This window comes from Orcinus orca, chromosome 13 (assembly GCF_937001465.1).
Source record: "Orcinus orca chromosome 13, mOrcOrc1.1, whole genome shotgun sequence".
NCBI lineage: Eukaryota > Metazoa > Chordata > Mammalia > Artiodactyla > Delphinidae > Orcinus > Orcinus orca.
This window is the reverse complement of record NC_064571.1, coordinates 50,632,252-50,659,675: the sequence shown is the minus strand read 5'-3', so window position 1 is coordinate 50,659,675 and position 27,424 is coordinate 50,632,252. Positions and strand designations below refer to the sequence as shown.

General features: G+C 37.1%; 1 protein-coding gene and 1 long non-coding RNA gene across 26 annotated transcripts in view; one reads left to right on the top strand and one right to left on the bottom strand.

Moving 5' to 3' along the window:
• Positions 1-27,424, top strand: part of LOC125960816 (uncharacterized) — a 999,117-nt gene that overhangs the window by 47,856 nt on the left and 923,837 nt on the right. The gene's annotated exons all lie outside the window — the stretch shown is intronic.
• NRXN1 (neurexin 1) overlaps positions 1-27,424 on the bottom strand; it is a 1,124,566-nt gene that overhangs the window by 175,417 nt on the left and 921,725 nt on the right. For all 25 annotated transcript variants that reach the window (XM_049695935.1, XM_049695948.1, XM_049695934.1 and 22 more), the window contains one exon: positions 3,122-3,293. In XM_049695935.1, the coding sequence (XP_049551892.1) occupies positions 3,122-3,293 (172 nt within the window). The remainder of the gene's footprint in view (positions 1-3,121; positions 3,294-27,424) is intronic.

Genomic DNA, 27,424 nt, shown 5'->3' with positions numbered 1-27,424 from the left:
CACTTACCATAAAATCCTACAATGGAAGGTTAAGTGCTATACTTAATTACTAATTTCAATCCCTATTACCTATATTTTGCAGTGCAGGCACTTAAAAAGGAACCAAATATAGTCTGTTGGTTTCCACTTTCCTGATGACAGGATTTAGTGGTAAAAGCATTAGTCCATCTGTTTTTGAATAATAACAACAACAAAAAAAACTTTTAAAATAAAAACAGTCATACCACAAACCAATATAAAAGAGATATGCTAGACATTTCTATTGAGCTCATACATAAGATCACTTTGTTCTAAAAACTTTAACCTAGATGACGCATACTTGTAAATTTGTATTCAGTCTTCATGGCATTGTAGCAGATGAAGCTGAGAGAAAAAGGTATTTGAAATTTTCATGGCTTATTTCCTACCTCAACAACATGCTGAAATGCACACAGAGCAGATGATTAATAAAATGCTTGATGACAACCATGGTGACTCCCCTGAGTTCTTTACACATTGATCGTTAACTTTTTATATGTATAGATCGAAATTCCTCACAGCTGTTCTAATTTTCTCAAGGGCAGATTCTGTGTTTTACCCTTGCTTGTATCCTTCAGAATAACTGCAACTTTGCTCACTTTTGATTTAGTAATAACATTGAAAATACTTTCTGGTGAAAGGACACTCAGACTCTTGGACTAAATATAAAAGGTGGCATCTAAACTGAGTATTGCTGAAGAGTCGTTCCTTAATTATCACGATTTTGCCAGCTTCTGATTTTTAAATATATTTTATATTGTTTCGTATACTGAGCATCCATTTAATTGGCACATAAGACATCATATGTGTTAAACAACTATTAGTCTAGAAAAAAATATAGAAATATTTGTTGACTTAGTTAATTAACACTGCTCCAATCTCAGCTACTGACGTTCAAATTGGACATTAGCATACCACAAAAAGACAGGGAACATGTCTGTTTTGGAGTATGCCTAGAATATAGTATCTGGTATGTGCACAGTTAAAGGGTTGTTAGTCAGATAAAATATATTAAAATAGTGAGGTCTAGAAATTTTTAAAAACATAAAATATTTATCCAAGCGCATTAGTGCGTTAGAAAACGAGGTTCCGATTATCTGTGCTTGGGAAATGCATACTATATTTCTCTTCTAGAGATTCATTATGGTATTAATATAACAAAATACAAGCATAGATATTTTTAACTTAGTTAACCCAGAATTTCCCAAACTAACTTGAGAGTGGGACTTCCTCTCTCCTCTCATAAGTCACCATTAACATTCTCTAGAATAGGGCACTTAAAGATACTAGTTGGAAGTATAAGAGTGAAAAGTTACTAAACTAAGATAATTTTAAAGAATTAACTGGTGAAACAAAGCTAGGCTTCAAGAGGCAACTGCCACACTGTAATAGTAACAGGATTTATCATTTTACATGGTCAGGTTCACTGTTCACGGATGACAACACCCCAGGAGCAGAGTCTAGATCTCATGCTACTTTATATCTTCAGTGGTGTCCAGTGCAATGACTTCCTCTCAGTAAATAGGTATTGATTAATTTGGATTTTAGGAAATTCACCAGTTTACGTTTCTGTTGTTTCACTAAGGCTGCATTTATCATAAAAATTACATTTCTATTAGGATTCAGTACATGCAATAAGGGATTGGCAGGGGCTATGTAGCACTGCATACATATTTAAGTTACTTTCTTTCCAGATCTTCCATTCCTTAGTCTTTTTAAAGTTGGTAACAGAAGGTGTGCATTCTTGTAATTGCAGTTTAAAACCGGGATGATTCCAAGGACATCAATTCAGCAAATATTTATTGAGTGTCTACTATTTGCCAGTATTATAAAAGGCACTGGGCATATTATTAACGTGCTTGCTTCTGAATTTTGTCATAGAGCAGGGTATTTTTTTTATTACATTTAATTCAGCAAATACTTGTAAAGCACCAGATTTATAGAAGAGGTTTGAAATGTGGCTTGAAGATGTAGATGCTGTGAATTATAAAAGGTCCAAAAGGGTATCACAGACATTTCATTCCATAATTGTGCATAAGTAATACTAAAAAAATTGATCTTTATTTAGTAAGTTAGTTACTTCCTCGAAATATTTCTTTCAAGAAACAAATACTGTAATAGAGAAATTTATATATAAATTTTGGTAATCTTTTTATTGTGCAAAATAAAAATTTCTTTTTATAATCTTTCTTTATACTAATCTCTCTGTATCTTTCTATACACAGATAAATGAGACTGATGTTTTTAGTAACCTCTTTTGTACTAAAATATGGAAAGGATAATAATTTCAGTAAAATACCTTTGGACTTTTAATTTGGATTTTACTTTAAAATAGGATTTTAAAAATTGACAATATATGCAATCACAAGTAACACTGGTTTAAGTTTCTAATCTACTGCCTCTGTTTCAATAACAGTACTGACAAAACTTATTAATGATGAACAGGATAATTTTTATTTTATCAATAATAGCTTGGCATACATTTTATAGACTTGAAATGACTAATACTACTAGTGTCACAGAATCTTTGTGAAACCCCATGGTTATATGATAGTGAAAACAAATTTCATTTACTTACATGTTCTTATAACTGCTGTTTTATGGTACTATATATAGTTCCTTTACTATTTCTCTGTTTGTCCCATGGTCCTCCTGCAGCTTTCATGAGTTTCAGCTATGTACCACCATCAAAGGAACTCTCCTCCTATTTTCTTTCAGAGAAAAATGGTATGATATTCCCTCTCTTAGGTTTAAATTTTAACTTTGTTACTTTTGACAAAGCCTTTCCTTTGTTCAAATGCAAGAATCCAGTTAACAAAGAGCTTTGACATGTTGTGCCTTTTATGTGTGCATTTTTCTGGTTTCACTGATGTCCCGAATTTTGCAAACGATAACGTGTGCCTTCGAGTTCTCCTATAAAATGCCATTTGTACACTGTATCAAGAACAGTTTAGGACAGCATTACATTCACGACTCTAAAATCTGATAAATACTTGACGGTTTCTCCGAAAACCCAAAATTGGGTGAAACGGACGAAAACAATGCTTCGTTTTCCAGTCTGTTTTTCATAAAATCTTCCCCCAATACACATTCACTGGCTTACCTGCAGGGTAGCGCTCAATCACTGGCCAGCTGTCCACCTGTAACGTGGCATTGCCACCACTCCTCGTGAAACGGACTACATGGTATTTCCCATCGTTAATGATTGCATTGGACTCTTCGATGGCGATGTCATCTGTCCCAACATTAAATTTAACTCCGATTTTTCCTTGATGCTGGAAGGGAGGAGGGGAGTAAAAAGAGTTATATGAAGTTGTGCTGATTCATCATCATTTAATAAGAATTACATACAGGGTATTGCTCAAAAACACGCTTCAGAACAACAGCTGCTTTCCTCCAATTTTACTTCTGAAAAGCTCCGGCAAGGTTCCTGACATTTGGATAAATATGAAGCTTCTCTTTCATGGATAATTGATATTCCAAAAGACACGCTTTCAAGAGAATTGAGCTGCCTTCTTCCCAGAGGCTGCCACAGACAAGGCACACAGCTGCCTGTGTTAAAGGATATACTTTCATGTTCTTTAACATAGCTCCTTTAATCCACGCCTTCCATTTCACAAGAAAAATGAGGCTTGAAATTCTCCCTTTTAATAACTGGTGAAATCAGAGCAATGAAGTCTATTTCTAAATACAAAGTGGACAAAAGCTCACAATATAGAAAATCACTCTACAGGGTATGGGCACACAGACAGACATTTAATGAGTACAATCATTATTCACACAAAAAAATCATCATATGCTAAGAATCTGAAATTCACTGAATTTCTTTATTTTGCAGATGATGAAACTATGACACAGGAAGGTGCAATGAGTTGTTCAAGGTCATATAACTAAATAGAGGGGTGCTAGAGTTAGAATTCAGTTCCCTCATTCTTCATTTATACCTAAGCTAAGATGAAGTTAAGATATGGGTATCTAAAAGTAACTACCTCTCTGAATTATGCAAAGCAACATTCTAAGTGCAAAGCTTGTGGCTGTTAACTTTATAATTTCATAATACAAGGCAGCAAAGAGAAACATGCGCTTATGTCCCCTGGCTTTGAGAAGCCTTCTCTAACAGCAGGGCTGTCAACTCTACCATAAGTTCAGTTGGTTTTTAAAGCATGTGGATTTGCCCTTAATCAGTAGCACAGAATACTTGCACTGTGGGCCCTTGTCAGAGTACATAACCTCAAACTGTCTGCAGCTCACCTTTTATCAAACCTCAGTTGAGAGGAACGACATGGGGGAAAAGGGATATAAAGGACATATAGTCCATCCATTCCTGCAGAAATTTAAAATCAGAAACCAGAAGATTTGGACCACATCCTCTTGACCTCTTGCTGGATTCTCATCATTGAACTAAGCAGCAAAAGCATGGCATGAGTTTACATTGAGGGTTATTGTAAAAGAAAAAAATCTTGTATAACACTGCATTAATTGAAGGGAAGTATTTGAAGATGTTGTTTGGGACACTGATCTTGTCACTGTCCCCTTCTATATTTCTTCTTCCTGGTTCTTAGTGTCCATAAAAGATCTCTTTCTTATAACAGGTTAGTATGGTTTTTATTTTTTTTGTGTTTTGATTTGTTTTGGGCTTGATGAACAATATGACTTGAAATCACATTTCCTTTCTGACTGGTTATTAGGAAACTCAGAGTCAAAGTGAGTAGGGAAATTTTACAAGTTGCATAGACCCCTGCTATACTGTTTTTCTCTGGGCTTATTTTTATTTTCTACCATATTTCTCAAGATCCTTATTTTTAAATATATGCCATTGTAAGGCATTTCGGTTTTTGGTAGATTGATTCAGATGACAACTAAACAACAGGATTCCAGTAAACACTAACCTCTTATCCAAGGGCCTATGAAGACATTTTTAGACATCTTTTTAGCATACGTCTTTGGTGCAAGCACTCATTATTTTTTCACTTTGGTAGAATTCCTATTTGCTCATTTCCAGTAAAATATTTAACATGGCATATTTATATTTTAACACATATGTGATATAACTCCACAGGAAATTTTTTTAAGAATCTTATTTAAGAGGTTTATTATCTTTATTTAAACAACACTTCTATAGTGTTCTGAGCACTTTACAAATACTAACTCTGGTATTTCTCCTAACAGCCCCAGGAAAGAGGTACTATTTTATCTGCATTTGACATATGAGGAAACTGAAGCACAGAGTGACTAAGTAACTTGGCTAAGGTCATGCAGCTAGAAACAGAAAAGCTGTGATTCAAACCCAGCCAGTTGGGCTCCAGAGGTTGAGTTCCCACTCATGACACTAGGCTGAATGTTAGTAATATCGGGTCATCCTCTAGCCGCAGTTAGCAGATTTGGTAATTCTGGTTGTTCTTTGTTACCTGTTTTATCTTTCTGGTTAGCACCACGGAGGCTCTTACTATGCTTTGCAGACTGTATGTATCAATCAATGCGTGCTTAAAATAGTTTTATAGAGGATAGTAAGCAACTGATATGTGGACATAATAGGATGCTAAAATTGACTCTTTTTGTCTCAGTTTCAGCTGCAATCCTGAGATACCAATAAGTAAAAAGCAAACAAACAAACAAACACAGATTTCTACTTCCATTTTACAAAATGAGGTACAAGACTGCCTAAGCCAGACTTGCAAAGAAGAGCACTGAAAACTGCTTTTGAGACCCTGAATTAATAACCTATTTGCAGCCCATTAAAGAGGCAAGAAAGACCAAGAAGCAAATGATAATTAGAAGAGGATTTTTGAATGTGATGTGATTTGCATATACCGCCAAGGTAGAAGGTTACTTTTCCCTTATCTCAGGGGTGCACAGGAAAGGGACTTTCATGGAACATCTCAGAAAGTTTGATACTTGTCTCCTGGAACTTGGGGCAGTTGGGGTAATCAGCAACCCCAGCTGCCCTTGCCTGGGATTTGACACTTCCCTGACAAATCTTCAAGGGGAGAGACTGAGACTGGCTGATGCTCTGATGGCAGAGCAAGAAGTTATTACTGCACCAGGGCTCACCTGTACATTAGTTTGTTAGAAGGAACATGTGAGCATTATACATGGACCATGGGTTAGAGAGCCAGCACTGAATTATGTTGTATTCTATCCAAGAGGTCCCCTGGGGAGAGAGGTGGTGAGTAGTTAAGACAACTCAAGAGAAAGAACCTGGAGTTGCAGTGATGGGTGCCCAGGGACTGAGGCGGAAATCCTAAATGACCATCTGAAGGATGTGGTTAAGAGAACTAAAGAAAGCCCACCAAAATGCCCCCCAAGAGTGCCCCTCAGTGTCAATCTTAAGCATGGGCTAAGCACAGCTAGACAGTTACTATTGTATTAGCCAAGTAAGATCATTTCTGCCCCTTATCTCCTCTTCTCCTGCTTCATCCCTGGAGGAGTCAAGGAGAAGAAGAGTAAACATCGTGTAAACAAGAGGAGAAACAACCCTGCTCCCTCACCCAGGGCAAGTGGCAGCTCTAAGGCAGCCCAAGCAGGGGTAAAGGGGTAAGGGACTGGCTTTAACTGAAGTTGTATTTATTATTACAAAGGAGTAAGCTGAAATTACTTATGTCTAAACATGAACATATGATTTTTTTTATTATCTAAAAATGATCAAGGTAGTGTTGAGACATTTCCTAGACTTTACTGGGGTCAGGAAGAAATATTTGACAGAACAGGTTTAAATTCCTGTTGCAACCTAGGAATCAGCTCTTTCGCCGTAACAAGTACATGGAGATATTTGTTACTCTAGAGCTGATTGTTTCACTGTCTCTTCTATTACAGTCATGCATCTTATCCCAGGATAGATGGAAAGAAATTCTTCAAGTTTCCTACTTGTTCTGATAGGAAGGCTATAGTAGGCTATTTTCATCAGAGTTCTAATCAGTGAGGAGATTCAAGTTCTGTGAATAGACGCATTACAATGCTAAAGATACAAAATGCACCAAACTCTGAAAAAGAGTCTTTTACCTTATCCGGAAATGTTTCTGCAATATGAAATGTAAAATGCTTATTTTCTAGGGTAAAGAAATGCCCAGATTTCTCAGGGATTCATTTCTTGCAATACAGTAAAACAAACTGTTAAGAAACAGTGAGAATTGCTGATACTTGGAAAGCTTCTGACTTTTAAATGATGCCCATCTTTCCCTGCATATGTTGATTCTTCAACTTCCAACATCTTTAACATCTCATGGATTCAAACTCCAGAGTCAGCTAGACCAGAAATGAATACCACCAAAGTAGGCTCAGACAACAGACTGTACCCTAACTCAGACATTATTTACCCCACCCCAGGTTGCATCAAGTCCTTGAAAAATAACTTAAGCATAAATAATAGCCAATGGGCCAATTTTTTTCCCTAAAAACAAATAAATTAAAAAAGGCATATAAACTATAAAATATTAATATCAAGCATGTTTAAAGGACCAATATTTATAAATCCATTCAGAAACTGTAAATATTCTCAAAACACATCCCTCCCATATTGACAGGATAGCAAGTCATTTCAATTATATAAACAAAACTTGCTAAACTTTCTTGCCAATAGATAATTACAATTTAAAAGAATTCATTTCAAATTCTTATTCTCTGGGATTAAATGTGACTGTCCCTGGCAAATTCTCATGACATTGCATTAGCAAAACCAGCAGTAATTTCACTGGACATGTACTGATTTTTCAACTTTGTGTCTTCCTTGAAATAGATAACTGGCTCACACCATAATTTCAAAAATCTATTATGAGAATATCAGTAACGAGGCATTTATAATTTAATGAAGTCTTTCCATGGATTCATTAAATAAATAGTGACAAAGGTAATTACTGATTTTTTCACAAAAGCTCATTTCAGAATAAGGATTATATTATTAGACCAAGTTAAAAGGAAAAATGAAAGATGACACCGGAAAGGAACTTGAAAGTTTTAGCAAGTGACACCATAGTTAATGCATCTCTTAATTCCATCTGTAATCACATATTCATTGGAAAAATATTTGTTTTAACAAAGATCAAGATTTAATGGTATACTCAATGTCTTGGGCATACTTCAAGTAGGATGTTTGTGTGTTATAGATGCGGATATATTTCAATCTATATGCATTCGAAACAGATAAAACAGAATACACATATATAAAGCTTTAGCTTGTGTATGGCATGCCCATATGTCCACTGCTTCTTTTCCCCTACTCTGGGGTTGTTATGAAGAAGCATTTGGCTAACTATGTCCAGGAAAATAGTAAAAAGTGAAAAATTGTCTTCTTTTTTTGTTGTTTATTTATCATACTCTTAGAGTATCACTAAGCAAGTGAACAAGTGCGCCACCCAGGATGGCATGTAGATTAGCAAGGAGGCTTGTTTATGGGCTATAAGCTTCTTCTGTGCAACACGATACAGTTCTATACTCCAGGGCCCCCCTTTAGAGAAAACTTGACGATGTCTTCAAATGCACTCAATGCTCGCGCTCATTGCCGAGTACAGAACAACTCTCATGGTCCAAGTCTACATTGTCAACTGAAGTCGGAGTCAGGCTGTGTTATGTTTTGCCCTTCCAGAGACTAACCCTCACCAAGGAACAGAGGTTTTAAGGCTGAAGGGGACTCTGGGGCCTATAGTCACTATTGCTGGGAGTAAGTGACACTGCAGAGCACCAGAGTCAGAGAGCCGCCTGTTCTCTCACCTCAGAACAAACACACTGATTCAGATCATTGCTAATTTAACCCCAAAACATTTCCAAATGAATGACTTAGGGGTCCTACTGGCTGGTAGAGATTGTGTTTACCAATCTAGATGGGCCATAATGTCAAGAAGTAGTTTGGGTCCAGTTATTTTAACCTGGCACTGAGCTGGAAACGCAACCTTTCCCCCCAAAAGAAACCCCACACCATTTCAAAAACGAGGTTACCGCTCCCGTCTTCCACTTTCCCTACTGATTTATACTTTTTTATTCATTCAGCTAATAAATAAAAATTGAATAATATGAATTCTGCATTTGCTAAGTGTGTAGACAATACAAACATGTAAAGTGTGTTCTCTGCCCTTCAGGAAGTTTTCAGTCAAATTGAGAAGATAAATCATGCATGCAAATATTCACACCCACAAGAGTTAAGGGATTCGCAGCAGCACTGCTGGGGAGGGTTCCAAAGGTTCTCAGGGAGCCTCCGACTGTGTGGCCAGCATTTGGATGGCTGTAATACAGCCAGTGGATCCCAAAGATACCAAGGGACATAGAAGATATGTTCTCTCTGTCCCCCGTCTCTCTTTCTAGGCCCTACATACCAGAGGGCTCACCAGGTACCAGGCACTGAAAAACATACCAAGTATCTACCTGAAACTCCCAGCTGACCTAAAAGTTAAGTGCTACTTTTCCCATCTGCTCAGAGACTTTAGATAATGTGCCCCGACTCATAGAGCTAAAAAATATCAGTACTGGAACCTCGCCAAGTTGGAGGGACTTTGTAAAAAAGAATGTCTTCAACTGTGTCCATGTTCCAGAAGATCTTGAAACCAAGGCATGCTCAGAGAATGGAGTTAAGAGTAGGGCTACTGAAAAGTACACCTTTCTTTATAACTGATTACATTTCATAGCGCCACACAACAAGGAACTAGAAGTGGCTGAGATCTAGGGTGATACCACCTTAGAAACATCTTGTTTAGGGTCATACATTCTAAGAAAATAGTATTTTCATTTTCTCATTGAATCTTCATTAAGGATAGTATACCTTTTTTATTATATCTCCATTCTTTGGAATGCCATGGCTCCTTTGATTCCATGAAACTATATCCTGACAATGACATCACTCTCCTGGAGGCTGGGTACATCACTCATCTCTTGGTCCTCAGACTGTCTAATAAAACTTTGTAAGCTCACAACGGTCCTCCCTCACACCTGGTTTTAGGTATTAGTTCTTACGTACCTGTTTTAACTCCTCAACCATATTATAAAGAGCTTGAGAGTAAGAAACAAGACTGACTTATTCCATATTATATCCTTCACGGCACTTTGTGGACTACCTCTGCATTTGTAATTTTCCAAAACTGTTTCACATACACATTCTTTTTTTAGTTGAAATCTAATTCACCTATCATAAAATTTGCCCTTTTAAAGTATACGCTTCAGTGGTTTTAGAACATTCATGAGGTTCTGCAACCATCACCACTATTTATTTACTTATATAAATTTATTTATTTGTTTGTTTGTTTATTTATTTTTGGCTGGGTTGGGTCTTTGTTTCTGTGCGACGGCTTTCTCTACTTGCGGCGAGCGGGGGCTCCAGATGCACAGGCTCAGTAGTTATGGCTCACGGGGCCAGTTGCTCCGCGGCATGTGGGATCTTCTCGGACCAGGGCTCGAACCTGTGTCCCCTGCATTGGCAGGCAGATTCTCAACCACTGGGCCACCAGGGAAGCCCCCATCACCACTATTTAAATCCAGAATGTTTTCATCATGCTGCAATTTTCTTTTGATGAGATAATGCATATAAAGTTCCTAGCACACTTAATGGCCACTCAGCACCTGTGAGCTCTACTATTGTATTTTTTTGAATTTTTGAATTTTATTTATTTTTAATACAGCAGGTTCTTATTAGTTATCCATTTAATACATATTAGTATATATGTGCCAATCCCAATCTCCCAATTCATCACAACACTACCACCACCCCTGCTGCTTTTCCCCCTTGGTGTCCACACATTTGTTCTCTACATCTGTGTCTCGATTTCTGCCCTGCAAACCGATTCATCTGTACCATTTTTCTAGGTTCCACATATAGGTGTAAATATACGATATTTGTTTTTCTCTTTCTGACTTACTTCACTCTGTATGACAGTCTCTAGATTCATCTATGTCTCTACAAATGACCCCATTTCATTCCTTTTTATGGCTGAGTAATATTCCATTGTATATATGTACCACATCTTCTTTATCCATTCATCTCTTGATAGGCATTTAGGTTGCTTCCATGATCTGGCTATTGTAAATAGTGCTGCAATGAACATTGGGGTACATGTGTCTTTTTGAATTATGGTTTTCTCTGGGTATATGCCCAGTAGTGGGATTGCTGGGTCATAGGGTAATTCTAGTTTTAGTTTTTTAAGGAACCTCCATACTGTTCTCCATAGTGGCTGTATCAATTTACATTCCCACCAACAATGCAAGAGGGTTCCCTTTCTCCACACCCTCTCCAGCATTTGTTGTTTGTAGATTTTCTGATGATGCCCATTCTAACTGGTGTGAGGTGATACCTCACTGAAGTTTTGATTTGCATTTCTCTAATAATTAGTGATGTTGAGCACCTTTTCATGTGCTTCTTGGCCATCTGTATGTCTTCTTTAGAGAAATGGCTATTTAGGTCTTCTGCCCATTTTTGGACAGGGTTGTTTGTTTTTCTAATATTGAGCTGCATGAGCTGTTTATATGTTTTGGAGATTAATCCTTTGTCTGTTAATTCGTATGGAAATATTTTCTCCCTTTCTGAGGGTTGTCTTGTTTATGGTTTCCTTTGCGGTGCAAAAGCTTTGAAGTTTCATTAGGTCCCATTTGTTTATTTTTGTTTTTATTTCCATTACTCTAGGAGGTGGATCAAAAAAAGATCTTGCTGTGATTTATGTCAAAGAGTGTCCGCCTATGTTTTCCTCTAAGAGTTTTACAGTGTCCGGTCTTACATTTAGGTCTCTAATCCATTTTGAGTTTATTTTTGTGTATAGTGTTAGGGGGTGTTCTAATTTCATTCTTTTACACGTAGCTGTCCAGTTCTCCCAGGACCATTTATTGAAAAGACTGTCTTTTCTCCATTGTATATCCTTGCCTCCTTTGTCATATTAGTTGACCATAGGTGTGTGGGTTTACCTCTGGGCTTTCTATACTGTTCCATTGATCTATATTTCTGTTTTTGTGTCAGTACCATTACTGTAGGTTTGTAGTATAGTCTGAAGACAGGGAGTCTGATTCCTCCAGCTCCATTTTTTTCCCTCAAGACTGCTTTGGCTATTCGGGGTCTTTTGTGTCTCCATACAAATTTTAAGATTTTTTGTTCTACTTCGGTAAAAAATACCATTGGTAATTTGATAGGGATTGCATTGAATCTGTAGCTTGCTTTGGGTAGTATAGTCATTTTCACAATATTGATTCTTCCAACCCAAGAACATGGTATATCTCTCCATCTGTTGGCATCATCTTTAATTTCTTTCATCAGTGTCTTATTGTTTTCTGCATACGGGTCTTTTGTCTCCCTAGGTAGGTTTATTCCTAGGTATTTTATTCTTTTTGTTGCAATGGTAAATATGAGTGTTTCCTTAATTTCTCTTTCAGATTTTCCATCATTAGTGTATAGGAATGCAAGAGATTTCTGTGCATTAATTTTATATCCTGCTACTTTACCAAATTCATTGATTAGTTCTAGTAGTTTTCTGGTGGCATCTTTAGGATTCTCTATGTATAGTATCAGTCATCTGCAAACAGTGACAGTTTTACTTCTTCTTTTCCAATTTGTATTCCTTTTATTTCTTTTTCTTCTCTGATTGCCGTAGCTAGGACTTCCAAAACGATTTTGAATGATCGTGGTGAGAGTGGACATCCTTGTCTTGTTCCTGATCTTAGAGGAAATGTTTTCAGTTTTTCACCATTGAGAATGATGTCTGCTGTGGGTTTGTACTATATGTCCTTTATTAAGTTGAGGTAGTTTCTCTCTATACCCACTTTCTGGAGAGTTTTTGTCATAAATTGGTGTTGAATTTTGTCAAAAGCTTTTTCTGCATCTATTGAGATTATCATATGGTTTTTATTCTTCGATTTGTTAATATGGTGTATCACATTGATTGATTTGTGTATACTGAAGAATCCTTGCATCCCTGGGATAAATCCCACTTGATCATAGTGTATGATCCTTTTAATGTGTTGTTCGATTCTGTTTGCTAGTATTTTGTTGAGGATTTTTTTTTTTTTTTTTTTTTTTTTGCGGTACACGGGCCTCTCACTGTTGTGGCCTCTCCCGTTGTGGAGCACAGGCTCTGGACGTGCAGGCTCAGCAGCCTTGGATCACGGGCCCGGCCACTCCGCAGTATGTGGGATCCTCCCAGACCGGGGCACGAACCCGCATCCCCTGCATCGGCAGGCGGACCCTCAACCACTGCGCCACCAGGGAAGCCCTGTTGAGGATTTTTGCATCTATATTCATCAGTGATATTGGTCTGTAATTTTCTTTTTTTGTAGTATCTTTGTCTGGTTTTGGTATCAGGGTGATGGTGGCCTCGTAGAATAAGTTTGGGAGTGTTCATTCCTCTGCAATTTTTTGGATGAGTTTGAGGAGGATAGGTGTTAGCTCTTCTCTAAATATTTGATAGACTTCATCTGTGAAGCCATCTGGTCATGGACTTTTGTTTGTTGAAAGATTTTTAATCACAGTTTCAATGTTATTACTTGTGATTTGTCTGTTTATATTTTCTATTCCTTCCTGGTTCAGTCTTGGAAGGTTATACCTTTCTAAGAATTTGTCCATTTCTTCCAGCTTGTCCATTTTATTGGCATAGAGTTGCTTGTGGAAGTCTCTTAGGATGCTCTGTATTTCTGTGGTGTCTGTTGTAACTTCTCCTTTGTCATTTCTAATTTTATTGATTTGAGTCCTCTCCTACTTTCTCTTGATGATTCTGGCTAATGGTTTATCAATTTTGTTTATCTTCTCAAAGAACCAGCTTTTAGTTTTATTGATCTTTGCTACTGTTTTCTTTGTTTCTATTTCATTTATTTCTGCTCTGATGTTTATGATTTCTTTCCTTCTACTAACTTTGGGTTTTGTTTGTTTTTCTTTCTCTAGTTCCTTTAGGTGTAAGACTAGATTGTTTATTTGAGATTTTTCTTGTTTCTTGAGGTAGGGTTGTATTGCTATTAACTTCCCTCTTAGAACTGTTTTTGCTGCATCCCATAGGTTTTGGATCCTCCTGTTTTCATTGTCATTTGTCTCTAGGCATTTTCTGATTTCCTCTTTGATTTTTTCAGTGATCTGTTGGTATATAGCAATGAATTGTTTAGCTTCCATGTGTTTGTGTTTTTTACGTTTCTTTCCCTGTAATTGGTTTCTAATCTCATAGCGTTGTAGTCAGAAAAGATGCTTGATATGATTTCAATTTTCTGAAATTTACTGAGGCTTGATTTCTGACTCAGGATATGATCTATCCTGGAGAATGTTCCGTGCGCCCTTGAGAAGAAAGTGCAATCTGCTGTTTTTGGATGGAATGTCGTATAAATATCAGTTAAAACTACCTGGTCTATTACGTCATTTAAAGCTTGTGTTTCCCTATTAATTTTCTGCTTGGATGATCTGTCCATTGGTGTAAGTGAGGTGTTAAAGTCCCCACTATTACTGTGTTACTGTCGATTTCCTCTTTTATAGCTGTAGCAGTTGCCTTATGTATTGAGGTGCTCCTATGTTGGGTGCATATATATTTAGAATTGTTGTATCTTCTTCTTGGATTGATCCCTTGATTATTATGTAGTGTCCTTCCTTGTCTCTTGTAACATTCTTTATTTTAAAGTCTATTTTATCTGATATGAGTATTGCTACTCCAGCTTTCTTTTGATTTCCACTTGCATGGAATATCTTTTTCCACCCCCTCACTTTCAGTCTGTATATGTCCCTAGGTCTGAAGTGGGTCTCTTGTAGACAGCAATATATATGAGTTTGTTTTTGTATCCATTCAGCAAGCCTGTGTCTTTTGGTTGGAGCATTTAATCTATTCATGTTTAAGGTAATTATCGATATGTATGCTCCTATGACCATTTTCTTAATTGTTTTGGGTTTGTTTTCGTAGGTCCTTTTCCTCTCTTGTGTTTCCCACTTAGAGACGTTCCTTTAGCATTTGTTGTAGAGCTGGTTTGGTGGTGCTGAATTCTCTTAGCTTTTGCTTGTCTGTAAAGCTTTTGATTTCTCCATAGAATCTGAATGAGATCCTTGACAGGTAGGATAATCTTGGTTGTAGGTTCCTCCCTTTCATCACTTTAAGTATATCATGCCACTCCCTTCTGGCTTGTAGAGTTTCTGCTGAGAAATCAGCTGTTAACCTTATGGGAGTTCCCTTGTATATTATTTGTCATTTTTCCCTTGCTGCTTTCAATAATTTTTCTTTGTCTTTAATTTTTGCCAATTTGATTACTATGTGTCTCAGCATGTTTCTCCTAGGGTTTATCCTGTAAGGGACTCACTGAGCTTCCTGGACTTGGGTGGCTATTTCCTTTCCCATGTTAAGGCAGTTTTTAACTATAATCTCTTTAAATATTTTCTCAGGTCCCTTCTCTCTCTACTCCTTCTGGGACCCCTACAATGGGAATGTTGTTGCATTTAATGTTGTCCCAGAGGTCTCTTAGGCTGTCTTCATTTCTTTTCATTCTTTTTTCTTTATTCTGTTCTGCAGCAGTGAATTCCACCATTCTGTCTTCCAGGTCACTTATCCGTTCTTCTGCCTCAGTTTTTCTGCCATTGATTCCTTCTAGTGTAATTTAGATTTCAGTTATTGTATTGTTCATCTCTGTTTGTTTGTTCTTTAGTTCTTCTAGGTCTTTGTTAAACATTTCTTGCATCTTCTAGATCTTTGCCTCCATTCTTTTTCTGAGACCCTGGATCATCTTCACTATCCTTATTCTGAATTCTTTTTGTAGAAAGTTACCTATCTCCACTTTATTTAGTTGTTTTTCTGGGGTTTTATCTTGTTCCTTCATCTGGTACATAGCCCTCTGCCTTTTCATCTTGTCTACCTTTCTGTGAATGTGGTTTTTGTTCCAGCGGCTCCAGGATTGTAGTTCTTCTTGCTTCTGCTGTCTGCCCTCTGGTGGATGAGGCTGTCTAAGAGGCTTGTGCAAGTTTCTCTACGGGAGGGACTCATGGTGGGTAGAGCTGGCTGTTGCTCTTGTGGGCAAAGCTCAGTAAAACTTTAATCCGCTTGTCTGCTGATGGGTGGGGATTGGTTCCTTCCCTGTTGGTTGTTTGCCCTGACGCAACCCAACACTGGAGCCTACCCAGGCTCTTTGCTGGGGCTAATGGTGGACTCTGGGAGGGCTCATGCCAAGGAGTACTTCCCAGAACTTCTGCTGTCAGTGTCCTTTTTCCCACGGTGAGACACAGCCACCCCACCCACCCCTGCAGAAGACCCTCCAACACTAGCAGGTAGGTCTGGTTCAGTCTCCTATGGGGTCACTGCTCCTTCCCGTTGGTCCCAATGTGCACACTACTTTGTGTGTGCCCTCCAAGAATGGAGTCTCTGCCTCCCCCAGTCCTGTTGAAGTCCTGCAATCAAATCCCGCTAGCCTTCAAAGTCTGATAATATAGAAATTCCTCCTCCCATTGCCGGACCCCCAGATTGGGAAGTCTGACACAGAGCTCAGAACCTTCACTCTAGTGGGTGGACTTCTGTAGTATATGTGTTCTCCAGTTTGTGAGTCACCCACCCAGCAGTTATGGGATTTGATTTTATTGTGATTGCGCCCCTCCTACCATCTCATTGTGGCTTCTCCTTTGTCTTTGGATGTGGGGTATCTTTTTTGGTGAGTTCCAGTGTCTTCCTGTCAATGCTTGTTCATCAGTTATTTGTGATTCTGGTGCTCTTGCAAGAGGGAGCAAGAGCATGTCCTTCTACTGTGTCATTGTCCAAGTCTTCTTCATCCTCTGACTCGCAGTCCACGATTGCGTCGGGCTCTTACTCCTATTATTGTTATTCTTACATTTGGAAAACAATGTTTTACTTCATAGTAGTTTGATGGAAGTTAATTAAAATAATGCTTGAATTATATAGCCATTACACTTTAGTTAGGACACATAATACCTCATTGATCTTCACAACAATTTATGAAGTAGCATATCTATTTTGCAAATAAAGAAGCTAAAGGTTAGAAAAGCTGAAAATTGACCAAAGTCAGAGCATCCGTCTACTGTTTGACTAAGAGGGAACATTCTAAAATCTACTCATGCTCACCTATGGGATAAACTGTCCAGCTACTGTTTGTACTGAAGCAGAGTCTGCTTGATTAGACAACCCTCTACGGTCCCTGCCATGTCAATGATGCTATGGTTCTACAAAAAGCTAAATGGATGGCTAAGCAGTTAGTACAGAAGAATAAAGAAAGAGAGAGAGAGAGAGAGGGATGGAGGGAGGGAGGAGGGAAGGACTAGTTTTTTTTAAATAAATCAAAAGCACCTAAGTTTGAATTTGAGTCTTAGATTTTTGTTTCAAAATTTATACAATAGCTGAGATCTAGGATTGTATTATATATTTAAATCAGAAATTCTTCAGTTTATGAGGGGAAAGGGGATATCCCACTAGGTCGATGATTCAGAGTAACCTAGGAGGCCTTTTGTAAACCATACGTGTTTTTTCCCAGAGAAATTATAACCCTCCTCTCCAGGGGGGATGGAGAGACTTGGCTTTATGGGAAAGAACCGTTGTCTTGCTACATTTGTAGGACTTGATGGTGGTGGTGAGAATAAGGGTCAATGAGTTCTTCTCTTGAGGACGGATAGACCCTGAGTTCTGGTGATAACACTGACTCTTCAATGCCTCCATTTCCTCACATTCTCTCTCCTTAGATGAAATTAAATCGAGAATCAGAATAATGTTGGAATGAAACTAGCCCACTAAATGACTGGCGGGTGTGTCTTTGAAAGAGGCAATCACCCTAATGTTGCTATTTTGAGACTATCTCTATTTTGTTTGTTTTACCAGTTGAGCCAATACTGGATTATCTGTTGTATTTTAAAAGACAGTCTTGAACCATTATGAAGTTTTCCAATGTGGTCGTGGGTTCAGAAATGTAATCAAGCCTTTTTCACAGTACTTCCCCATGGTTCAAATAGCATATCTCCGCATGAAGCCATACAACTGTAGAACAAAATGAAACTAATTTATCCTCTTGGGAATCACAGTCAGCTCATTAAGATCATTAATTCTGCATTTCCATTCACTGAAATAGCAACCATCATAAAACAGAAATACTCATCTTTAAATGTGTCCTTATATATGAAGAATGTGTCCTATCATTAAGCTTTTTTTCCTCTGAATAATCAAAAAGCAAAAATCAAACAGATTTTGATTTGGCTGGTGACCTATCTCAGGTTCTTAATTTTTCACAGGTAAGACCTCTGGTTGAATATTTAGCCCAGTGGTCTGGCATCATGACAAACTCCTGGGGTTGCTGTATGGAGATCTAAGGCGACACTGGCTTAAGTTAAGCCTTGTCAAAAGTTCAGTGGGCTGGTCACATATGGCTTTTTTTTTTTAATGTTTTTTGATTTGTTTTATTATTACTGCCTTTAAAATCCTTGTGGGTATTAAACTAGCTTTGATCAGATTTCTTGGTCATTCAGAAAACTATATGCAATAAACACTGGGTTTCCGGTGCTGATTAAAACCATAACATTTGCTTCCCTGTTTTTCTCTGATTCCTTATCTTTGGGCCATTACACTGCTTATTATTACCTCCACCAGGAACCCGACAGGGATAGGATATTCAGCTCTGTCAATTCCAGTAGCTGTTGGCATTTCTATGTAAAATGGTTTCCTTATAAAAGAGGTTTGGGATTATTTGTATATTTCATTTACCTGTTGTATCACAGAACCATCATTTTCAAGGGGAGCTGACTATGTAATTGCAGTCTGACTCTATTCTATAGCATGGAGCACACCATTTTTCAGACAAGAGACAAAACATCTTTGGATGGTGAATTTAGTCCTCTACATGGTAAATGTTACCTTAGTAACTAGGTTGTAGTTAAACAAAATTAGCCTTTGTATTAAACACACCTTTAAGAAACAAAAATATATTAAGAGATAAGTGCAGTTACTTTTAATGACTCGGTGAATGCTTATAAGCTATACGTGAAATGAAAAGGTTAGTTTGGAAGGGATTTTTTTTTTTTTTTTTTTGCTGTACGCGGGCCTCTCACTGTTGTGGCCTCTCCCGTTGCGGAGCACAGGCTCCGGACACGCAGGCTCAGCGGCCGTGGCTCACAGGCCCAGCCGCTCCGCGGCATGTGGGATCTTCCCGGACCGAGGCACGAATCCATGTCCCCTGCATCGGCAGGCAGACTCTCAACCACTGCGCCACCAGGGAAGCCCGGGATATCATTTTTTAAAGTTGTGTTTGTAAATTGTGAAAAATAATAGGTAATATTTTCAGGTGTGTTTGATGAACTGACTTCTAAAAAATGTTATCTTGGGTTTCATAAGCCTCAAGCGAAGCCCTAACTTGAAACGCATTCCAAGAGAAAAGCTGACGGTGCTACCTTTCTCCTTTTTGTTTTTATTGACTCCTAGTCCAGGACGACCTGTTTACATCCTTAGAAAAAGCAAATGGGTGCATATGGGCAGAGAAATGCATTCACCAAAGACTATTTTCTATAGAATCAGCAAGGCTCTATTATCCCCAGTGTGGTAAGTAATGATTTCTGAAGCCATCAAAAATAAATCTATGTTTATGTGTGTAATTGTGGCACAAAAGAGTTTTCAGAAGAGAATACAGACTCTTTAAGGTTGAAGCTCCTGATGATTATGATCTTTCTTCGTCTTAATAAAATAATACTGCCACGAAAATAAAGTAATGGTCAAGAAACATCTAGCAAGTATTTATTAGGTACAGTCCATTTCATGAAAACACCACCACTCTTTCCAGGACTTAGAACTTTTAAAATGTATGTAGGTTGTGTTTACATACATTCATTTTCCTAAATTATATGATTTTCTTGCATAAATGATACTCAAATTTTGGAAATATCATAACACGAGTTTAATCTTCACGTTTATTTATTTATTTATCCATTCATTCACTTATCAAATACAGATGGATTTCATACTATATTCCTGACATTCTGTCAAATTCTGGATAAACAGTGGTTAACAAAACAGCACCACTGCCATTATGAAGCTCTAAGTCTCATTATTTCTTTATACATTAAAATTTATATTAGCATATAAAGTACGCTAAGTGTCAAGAAGTAAAAGGGCAGGGTGTTATGAGAGGCATTGAATGATTCAGGAAAGCTCTTTGAGGAGCTGAAGATGTGAAGAAATCAACAATGAGAGTAAGAGTTTTCCAGGCAAAGGACACAGTATGTACACAGGCCCTGAGGAGGGAAAATATGTATGTATAAAGACAGATACTTTTATGTACAAATGCAGATTCAGATATAAATATATGGACTCTTTGGAGTGACAGAGATATGTAAATTATGTACAAAAATATGTAGGGATTATCCAGAAAATTTATCTAGGAGATAAAACTAGATTATTGAATTATACATAAAAAAGTAAAATATATCATTTGCAGACATAAAGCAATTGGAAAATAGCTAACCACATTTAAAAAATCTTGCAATCTAAGAACGGAAAATTGTTGATGTATATGTAGAACCTAACAGTATGTATCTTGACATTCATCTAATTGTTTGTTCCTAAGTTTCATTCAACAATGTGCTTTATGAAATGTAATGTATAAAGACTTTCTGAGGCAACAGGGACACACTACATTTTCTAAGAGTCATTTGCTTCTACAATGTCAAAAAATGATTCATCATTCTGTGCTTATATTTCAAAGTTAATGTAACATGTTTAGTTTCTTTGTGGGGCAGAATGTCTTGTTAACTCATTTCTCTAGAGAGCTCTTTTATCTCAAGATGTAGCAAGACTTTTCTGTACACTTTTCCCCTTAAAAATACTGTTTGAAATCATTTGACTTGTTTTTCAAGTACCCTCTACAAATTAGTTGAAGAAAGAAAAGTTTTCACCTTTGACCCTTTTACCTTCCCTGCTCTGGAGAAAAATCAACAAAGTTCAATGTTTGAGTCCCTAAAATGCAGGTTGCCAGGTAATAAACAAGACACTTTAAATAAGAAGAGAAATTTTCATCTAATTATTTTTGTGGAAAATTTTTGAATAAATGAAGTCAGAAGATAAATTTTTCCTGCAATTTGGCCTAGAAATTTGAAGCCAAAAACACACTAAGTGTTTAAATCCAAATAATTTATGAGCATTTTGAACTTGAGGTAAATATTCATTGCTAACTTCTCCAGAGCAGTTATCACTGGGGGTTCCTTGAGATCATCTCTTTTCATGGTTCCCCTGGAAGAGCCAGAGGGTATTTTGAAGAGACTTGTGGATTCTGATGACACAGTAAAGCCAGAGTGAGAGATAAGGATTGGGAGCAAAGTCAAGTTATTAGCCACCTATCAAAAGAACACATGTTCTCTCTCTCTCTCTCTTTTTCTCACTGCTCTGTCACACTGGACTTCCATTTCCATGAATGTAGCACATGCTGTCCCATCTCAGGACCTTTGTTGTTCCTTCTGTCTAGTTATCTCTTTCCTTGTTTCCCCCATCCTCAAATAACTGATCCCCTATATTGGGGGGTGAAAAAGAACCTTGAGAACTTTAGGGTGGAGCTGGTCATGGACTCTGATGAGCAAAAGGACAATGCTTGTCTGTGAAAAATGCCCTTTTATGAAGCAAGAACTGAAGAGTGGATACCCACTGAAGTACAAAACACACTCACTTAAAGGTCTGCCCTGACAATAGTTGAAAAGCCAGTGTCATATAGGAAGGCATGTCTCATTTGATTAACAGTATTCTCCAGTGGACTTGGGGTTATCTGTGATAAATCTTTCATTATTAAAAATCACTGCAAGATTCATATGCTATGATCTCACACCCAACTTATATACTTCCCTTGCCAAACAGGTCCACTCTTTGAAAATGAACATAAATCAAAACTCATTGAGAAGATAAAAATCCCTTGAGAAATTAATCACAAATATCTTCTAAGGCCAAATGGATACCATATCCAACTTATTCACTGTTTTGTAATATTAGTGCCCAAGCTTTCCACATGAGTGGAAACTTAAGAAAGGCTGTATTTAGCAGTGGATGCATGATGATGAATTGATGATGATGGTGATACTGATGATGTTAAAAGCTACCCTTCCTGGATACTCGCTATGTTGCAGGAACTCTTAAGCAGTTTATAAGAAATACTATATTAGAATATATGTTGTTATTTCCATTTATTTGATGAGGAAGCTGAGCCTCAAAAGGTTTAATAACTTGCCCCGAAACAGATGCCTAATAAGCATCAGAGCTGTGATTTGGTCTCAAGCAATCTGGTTTCAGATTTTGTGTGCTTAACATATTTAACTACTATGCTTCTCAGAAGGGGTCCAAGGTGCTCAAAGGAGATTGCAGCTTAGATGTGATATTAGTAAGCCTCTTGGAATCAGAGAGATGCTAGCATCCTTACTATTGTATATACCAAGCAATACAGCAATTACTTTTGAAACCTTCACTCCTTTAATCCTCACAGTAACTCTACTTGTCAACCTTATAATCATCATGTAGAGGATATTTGAAACTCAAAGCAAGTGTGTGACTTCTCTGAAATCACAGAGCTAAAACATCATCTAGTCACATTCAAACCAGCCTATTTCATTCCAGACTAATGCTTTTTAGTCACAGCATGCTGCTTCCCTCTGCACACCTGTCAAGATCCCCTGGAAGTAGAAAAGGCCACATGAGAGTGCCCTGGGGCCTCAAAATCCTTATCATCTTATGAGGCTTTGAGCACAGACAAACCTGCCAAGATGGAGGTAGGCAGAACCCAGCAACTTTTCTTTCATGGGTATTAAAAGAATCCAGGTGTTCAGAATTACTAGTAGGCTAAATCTTCACCTGCATTAGGGTCAGAGCAGCTTTTCTCATACTTCAGGAGCTCTGGGAACAGAAATGGATGCACAATACCCTTTAGGTTTTATTATAATTCTGGGTATCACCAGATGCTCAGAGACTCTGTAATGGAGGAGCAACTAGAGAAATGGCCAGTGTCTTTCCTTTCTCCCTCCTTGTCTGTATCCCTGATTTTACCTAGTATCTGTTTTTCTTCCCAACTAGCAGATTTATTTAAATCATTTTTAGTATTAGCTGTCATTTTGGAAAGATGTGCTCAAACTTCCAATCAAACCCAATAGAATGTATCATCATCCTAACAAAGACAGTCATGGAGTTTTTTGCTAAATAAAGTTTGTGACTCCATTGGAAAGGAAATGAGAGATTTCACTGTAGTTTCCCAGTAGTGATAAGCCTAATATTTAAAAAGAAATATTAATAACTTTCCAGCAGATCAAGTCTGTGTGTCACAATCAATAATCAAGCAAATATGGATCTAAATTCTGTAACCAGGTTTATTGTATCAAAAAAACAATGTATAGTACTATTATAAGAAGCCTTTAAATGGTTTCATAAGAAATGAAATAAACCATCATTAGCTATTTCTTATATCACAATAATAAACATAATTTAACAGGTAGAGTTGCTGAAATTTGAAATATGAATTGACCCATTAGAAATATTTTTAATTATAATTTTTCAACTTTCTTAGTTAACTTTTGAGGTCATGATTAGAAATGTTAATATTCATTTTGTTTCTTATTCTAATTCATTTAATGTCTCTCTTAAAAACATAATGACCATGTCACAGACCCTTTTAATCCTCTCCTTCCATTAATATTTCGAAGTTTCACTTATAGATCAAAATTCTTCAAATTGTTAAATTTTTATCTTAGTTGTTTGAAAAAGCCCTCTCAATCATTGCCATCTTCTCTTTCTCCCTAAGCCTGTGTGGATCTAGTTTTTAATGATAGCATTTTTAATCTGAGCTAATTTTATGCAAGATGCTGCCCAAGAATGCCAGATCTAAGATAATGCTTCATTCAAGAAGTCATAAAGATAGGACCCATGCTGCGCTGAAAAATGAACAGAAAAATAACAAAAACACTTTTTCTTTAAGCAAAGAGCATATTTTGATGTCAAAAAAAGAAAGAAAGAAAGAAAGAAGAATATTTGATGTTGGCTCTGGGTTGCACTCCAATTAACTAACCAGTAACGATCTATAATTAACTCACAGATTCAACAATGACACGTAATGATAGGTAAGTAAGAGATGTGGGAAGCATTTAAGTTTGGACCAAGATGCAACAAATGTGAACCCAGCACAACTGGTTTGGTGACAAGAAGCTTCTGATTAGCTTTCCTAGTCAAAATTAATGATAATATGATTTCCTGTTTTAATTAGCACTCTCAGTTATCTCAAACTTTGCTCTTACAATTTATTTTATACCCAAAGAATGCTGTAAAAAGAAATTATGAAAATATTTTCAAGACAGATTTATAAATTTTCTAAATTAAAATTCTATCTTAGTATTTCATTTTATTTTTATTTTTACTGCATTGTTGACTCATCATTTAGCTTAAAACATCATAATGTCCAATCTATGCTATAAGAGCTGAACTATGTCAACACATTTTCCTAACAAATAACTGTATAGACATTAGCACAGACCACCAAAATGCACTGATTATGGATGATATATGGTTAACATGCACCATATATATCGATTAAAAAGTAGGCAACACTCAAGTTCTCCAAATAAATGAACACAAAAAGAGAAAATTGATAACACCTATGTATTGACTCATTCACTTTACTAGTCATAAAAATGGTCTATTGTTCTCCTATTGGTAGTTTAAGAGAATGCCTGTAAACTGAGTTTCCTTTTAAAATATCAGGACTCTAAAAGATAAAATTGTCAACATTGTCTGCCTCTCATTTCCTTTCCAAAACTTAGACCCCTGAATTGACTCCCATTAGGTATAATGCTTTACTTCCATTTATTTTCTCAGGTTATTTAAAACTTTAAGTTACAAACAGCTATTTATTTTGGAGACAATAAACACAGGAAATTCATAGGACTTCTCCTGGTCCATTATTTTAGATTACACCATGATGCACCAGGATACAACTGGTGAAAGAAATGAGGACTTTGCCAAAGATTCTTAAAATACTGAAAAAGAAAATAACAAAAATCTTAGAATAGGAAAGAGGTCTCAGGCCCAAACTCTCTACCGATGCAGGAAACTGTTCCAAAATATCTCTGACAAAAGGCATTTGAAACCTGCCAGTAATGTTACTACTTCTCAAGGCAGCCTATTCGTTTTTGAAAATCCTTTTGAACCCAAAGTTACCTCTCTTTAATGTGTCTGCAGTATGGATCAATATAGTGTAACCTGTACACTTTTCCCATATGACAACCCTTCGCCTTTTTGCAGTCATCCAGTCCTTTTCCTTCCACCCTCAGCTCAAGTCTTCTCCTGGAGAGTCATTTTCCATTCTTTAACTATCAATCATTAGAGAAATTTTTCTAACCATTCATCCTTCGGATACCCAGCTTGTTAATAAACTTAGGTTCTAAAGGACCTTAATAGAACACATTAGCTTAAATGCAACACATAAGATGGGTGCTACACAGTGTGCTATCTTCCTTAATTAAGGCATTATTCTCCCATCAACATTGTCTGGGTTTTTTAATAGTCACACTCACTAGTTGCTTTTAGTAAACTAAAATTCTCAGGCCTCCACACACTGTTCATTAGCAAGATCTCTGTATTTAATTCTTGTGGATTTGAAAATGCAATTATAGGGTTTTAACCACCCCTCCAGATCTTCCATCTGTGTTGGTTTTACTCAAACCTTTTTCTTCATCCAGAATACTCCCTTCCAGCTCTGCTGTCTGAAAACACAAACTCTCTTATTTATCTTGGGCTTAAACTTCCTCAGATCCATGTTACCCTTTCTAGTGTACCATTCTGCTTGATAGAGAAGATAAACTCTAAATAGGAGTAAAAAACTCCCAGTTTTCTCTCTTCACCTGTCATTATATCCTCTCACCTAAGCAGATGCCTTCCTGGTCCACCATTCTCCAGAAAATAAAAACCCCACATTTCACAAGACTGCTTATTTAGACTTTAATCTTAATGAGTCTATATTTACCGGCTCAGAGCAATCTCTCTCTCTCATCATATTTGGTTTTACAGACATATCTTGAAATACCTTTTTAAAATATTTTGAGTTTTGAACTCTTTTGTGGAGACAGGATCCTGAGAGCTTTGCTGGGGCTTTGACACGCAGTGTAGAACTCAAGTGTCAAATGTGCCTGCAGGTGTGTCCCAATCCCATGTGAGACAAGCCATTGCTTCCTTTAGTAAAATTGGGAATAAAAATCATATCTGCCTCAGAGATTTAATAAGGATTACATGAGATCTTTTTTTAAAAAGTAAAATGTTTAAAATAATGTCTAGGTCAAAGTAAGTTCTCAGTAAATATAATCAATTAGTATGTTAACAATACATTCCTGGATATAAAATAATCATCAAAAGAAATCAGAAATTAGATTCTTTGTCTTTTGAAATGTGAGACAGTCAGGTGCCTTTGCTATTTCTGTTGCCAATATCTGGAATGTGCTTCCCCTCACATCTCTTATGTCTCCAAAAGTCTAAATCCTGCCACCCTTTGATGTCAAGTCCAAATATTACCTCTTCCAGAAGGTTTCTCCTTATATACTTTCCTTCATTACCCTTGGACCTGATTCTTGCACTGTGAGGATCTTGAAGGTACTGAATCTTTACAACTCATCCTTGCAGCTCATTATCCTGCATGAAACTTGAACCCCAGTAGGTGCTTAACAAATATCTGTTAGATGAGTCAATGGCCCACTCTCTGCTCCAGCCATAATTAATTTCTTCCTCTCCTGAGTTTACACATCCTCACTGCACATAACTATTTACCATGCACCATAATTATTTGTACATATAACTCTGCTCTACAGGACTTTAAAGTTGTTGAGCACATATATGTCAAATGGATCTTTGGCTGCCACACAATGCCTCAGCACATGGGATACACTAAAAATATTTTTCAATGAATTACTGTCTGCTTTTCACTATTGCTACAGTATTTTCTGTTCATGAAAGTTTTGAAATCTGTACCAAAAAAGGATTAGCTATAACCTGCCTCGTTCTAAGGCATCTGTTCTATAATCCAATGACCACACCTCTGCCTATACAAGTGATCTAACTGTAAGTCCCTTAACTCTGAAAAGCCTTTGGAAAGTTGAAGTCCAATTGTAGGAGAATCTTTTTGTGACTCTCTTGGTCCTTAATGCTCATTTACAATCCATCTTAATATGTTGGAAAATGAAGCAGGAAGATCATATAATTTGTATCAGGCCCTTCCTGATACCACTAGTCTTGGGTCCCTCTACGGAACTCCTTAATTTGGGGTGTTATTACACTGAAATGACTTCCATTGGACATTAATTGTTCCCTTGGTCAATTAATCATTGAGTATCTCGATCCATGCAGGGGACTATACAAGTCTATCAAGGATACAAAGCAAATTCAGAATCTGTTTCCCATTTTTGAAGATAAGGTCCACATCCATACATATTGATATATCAATGTAAGGCATACGCAAACTGAACTCTAGTGATGTAAAAAAAAAACAAAACACATAACAGACTTAAGAG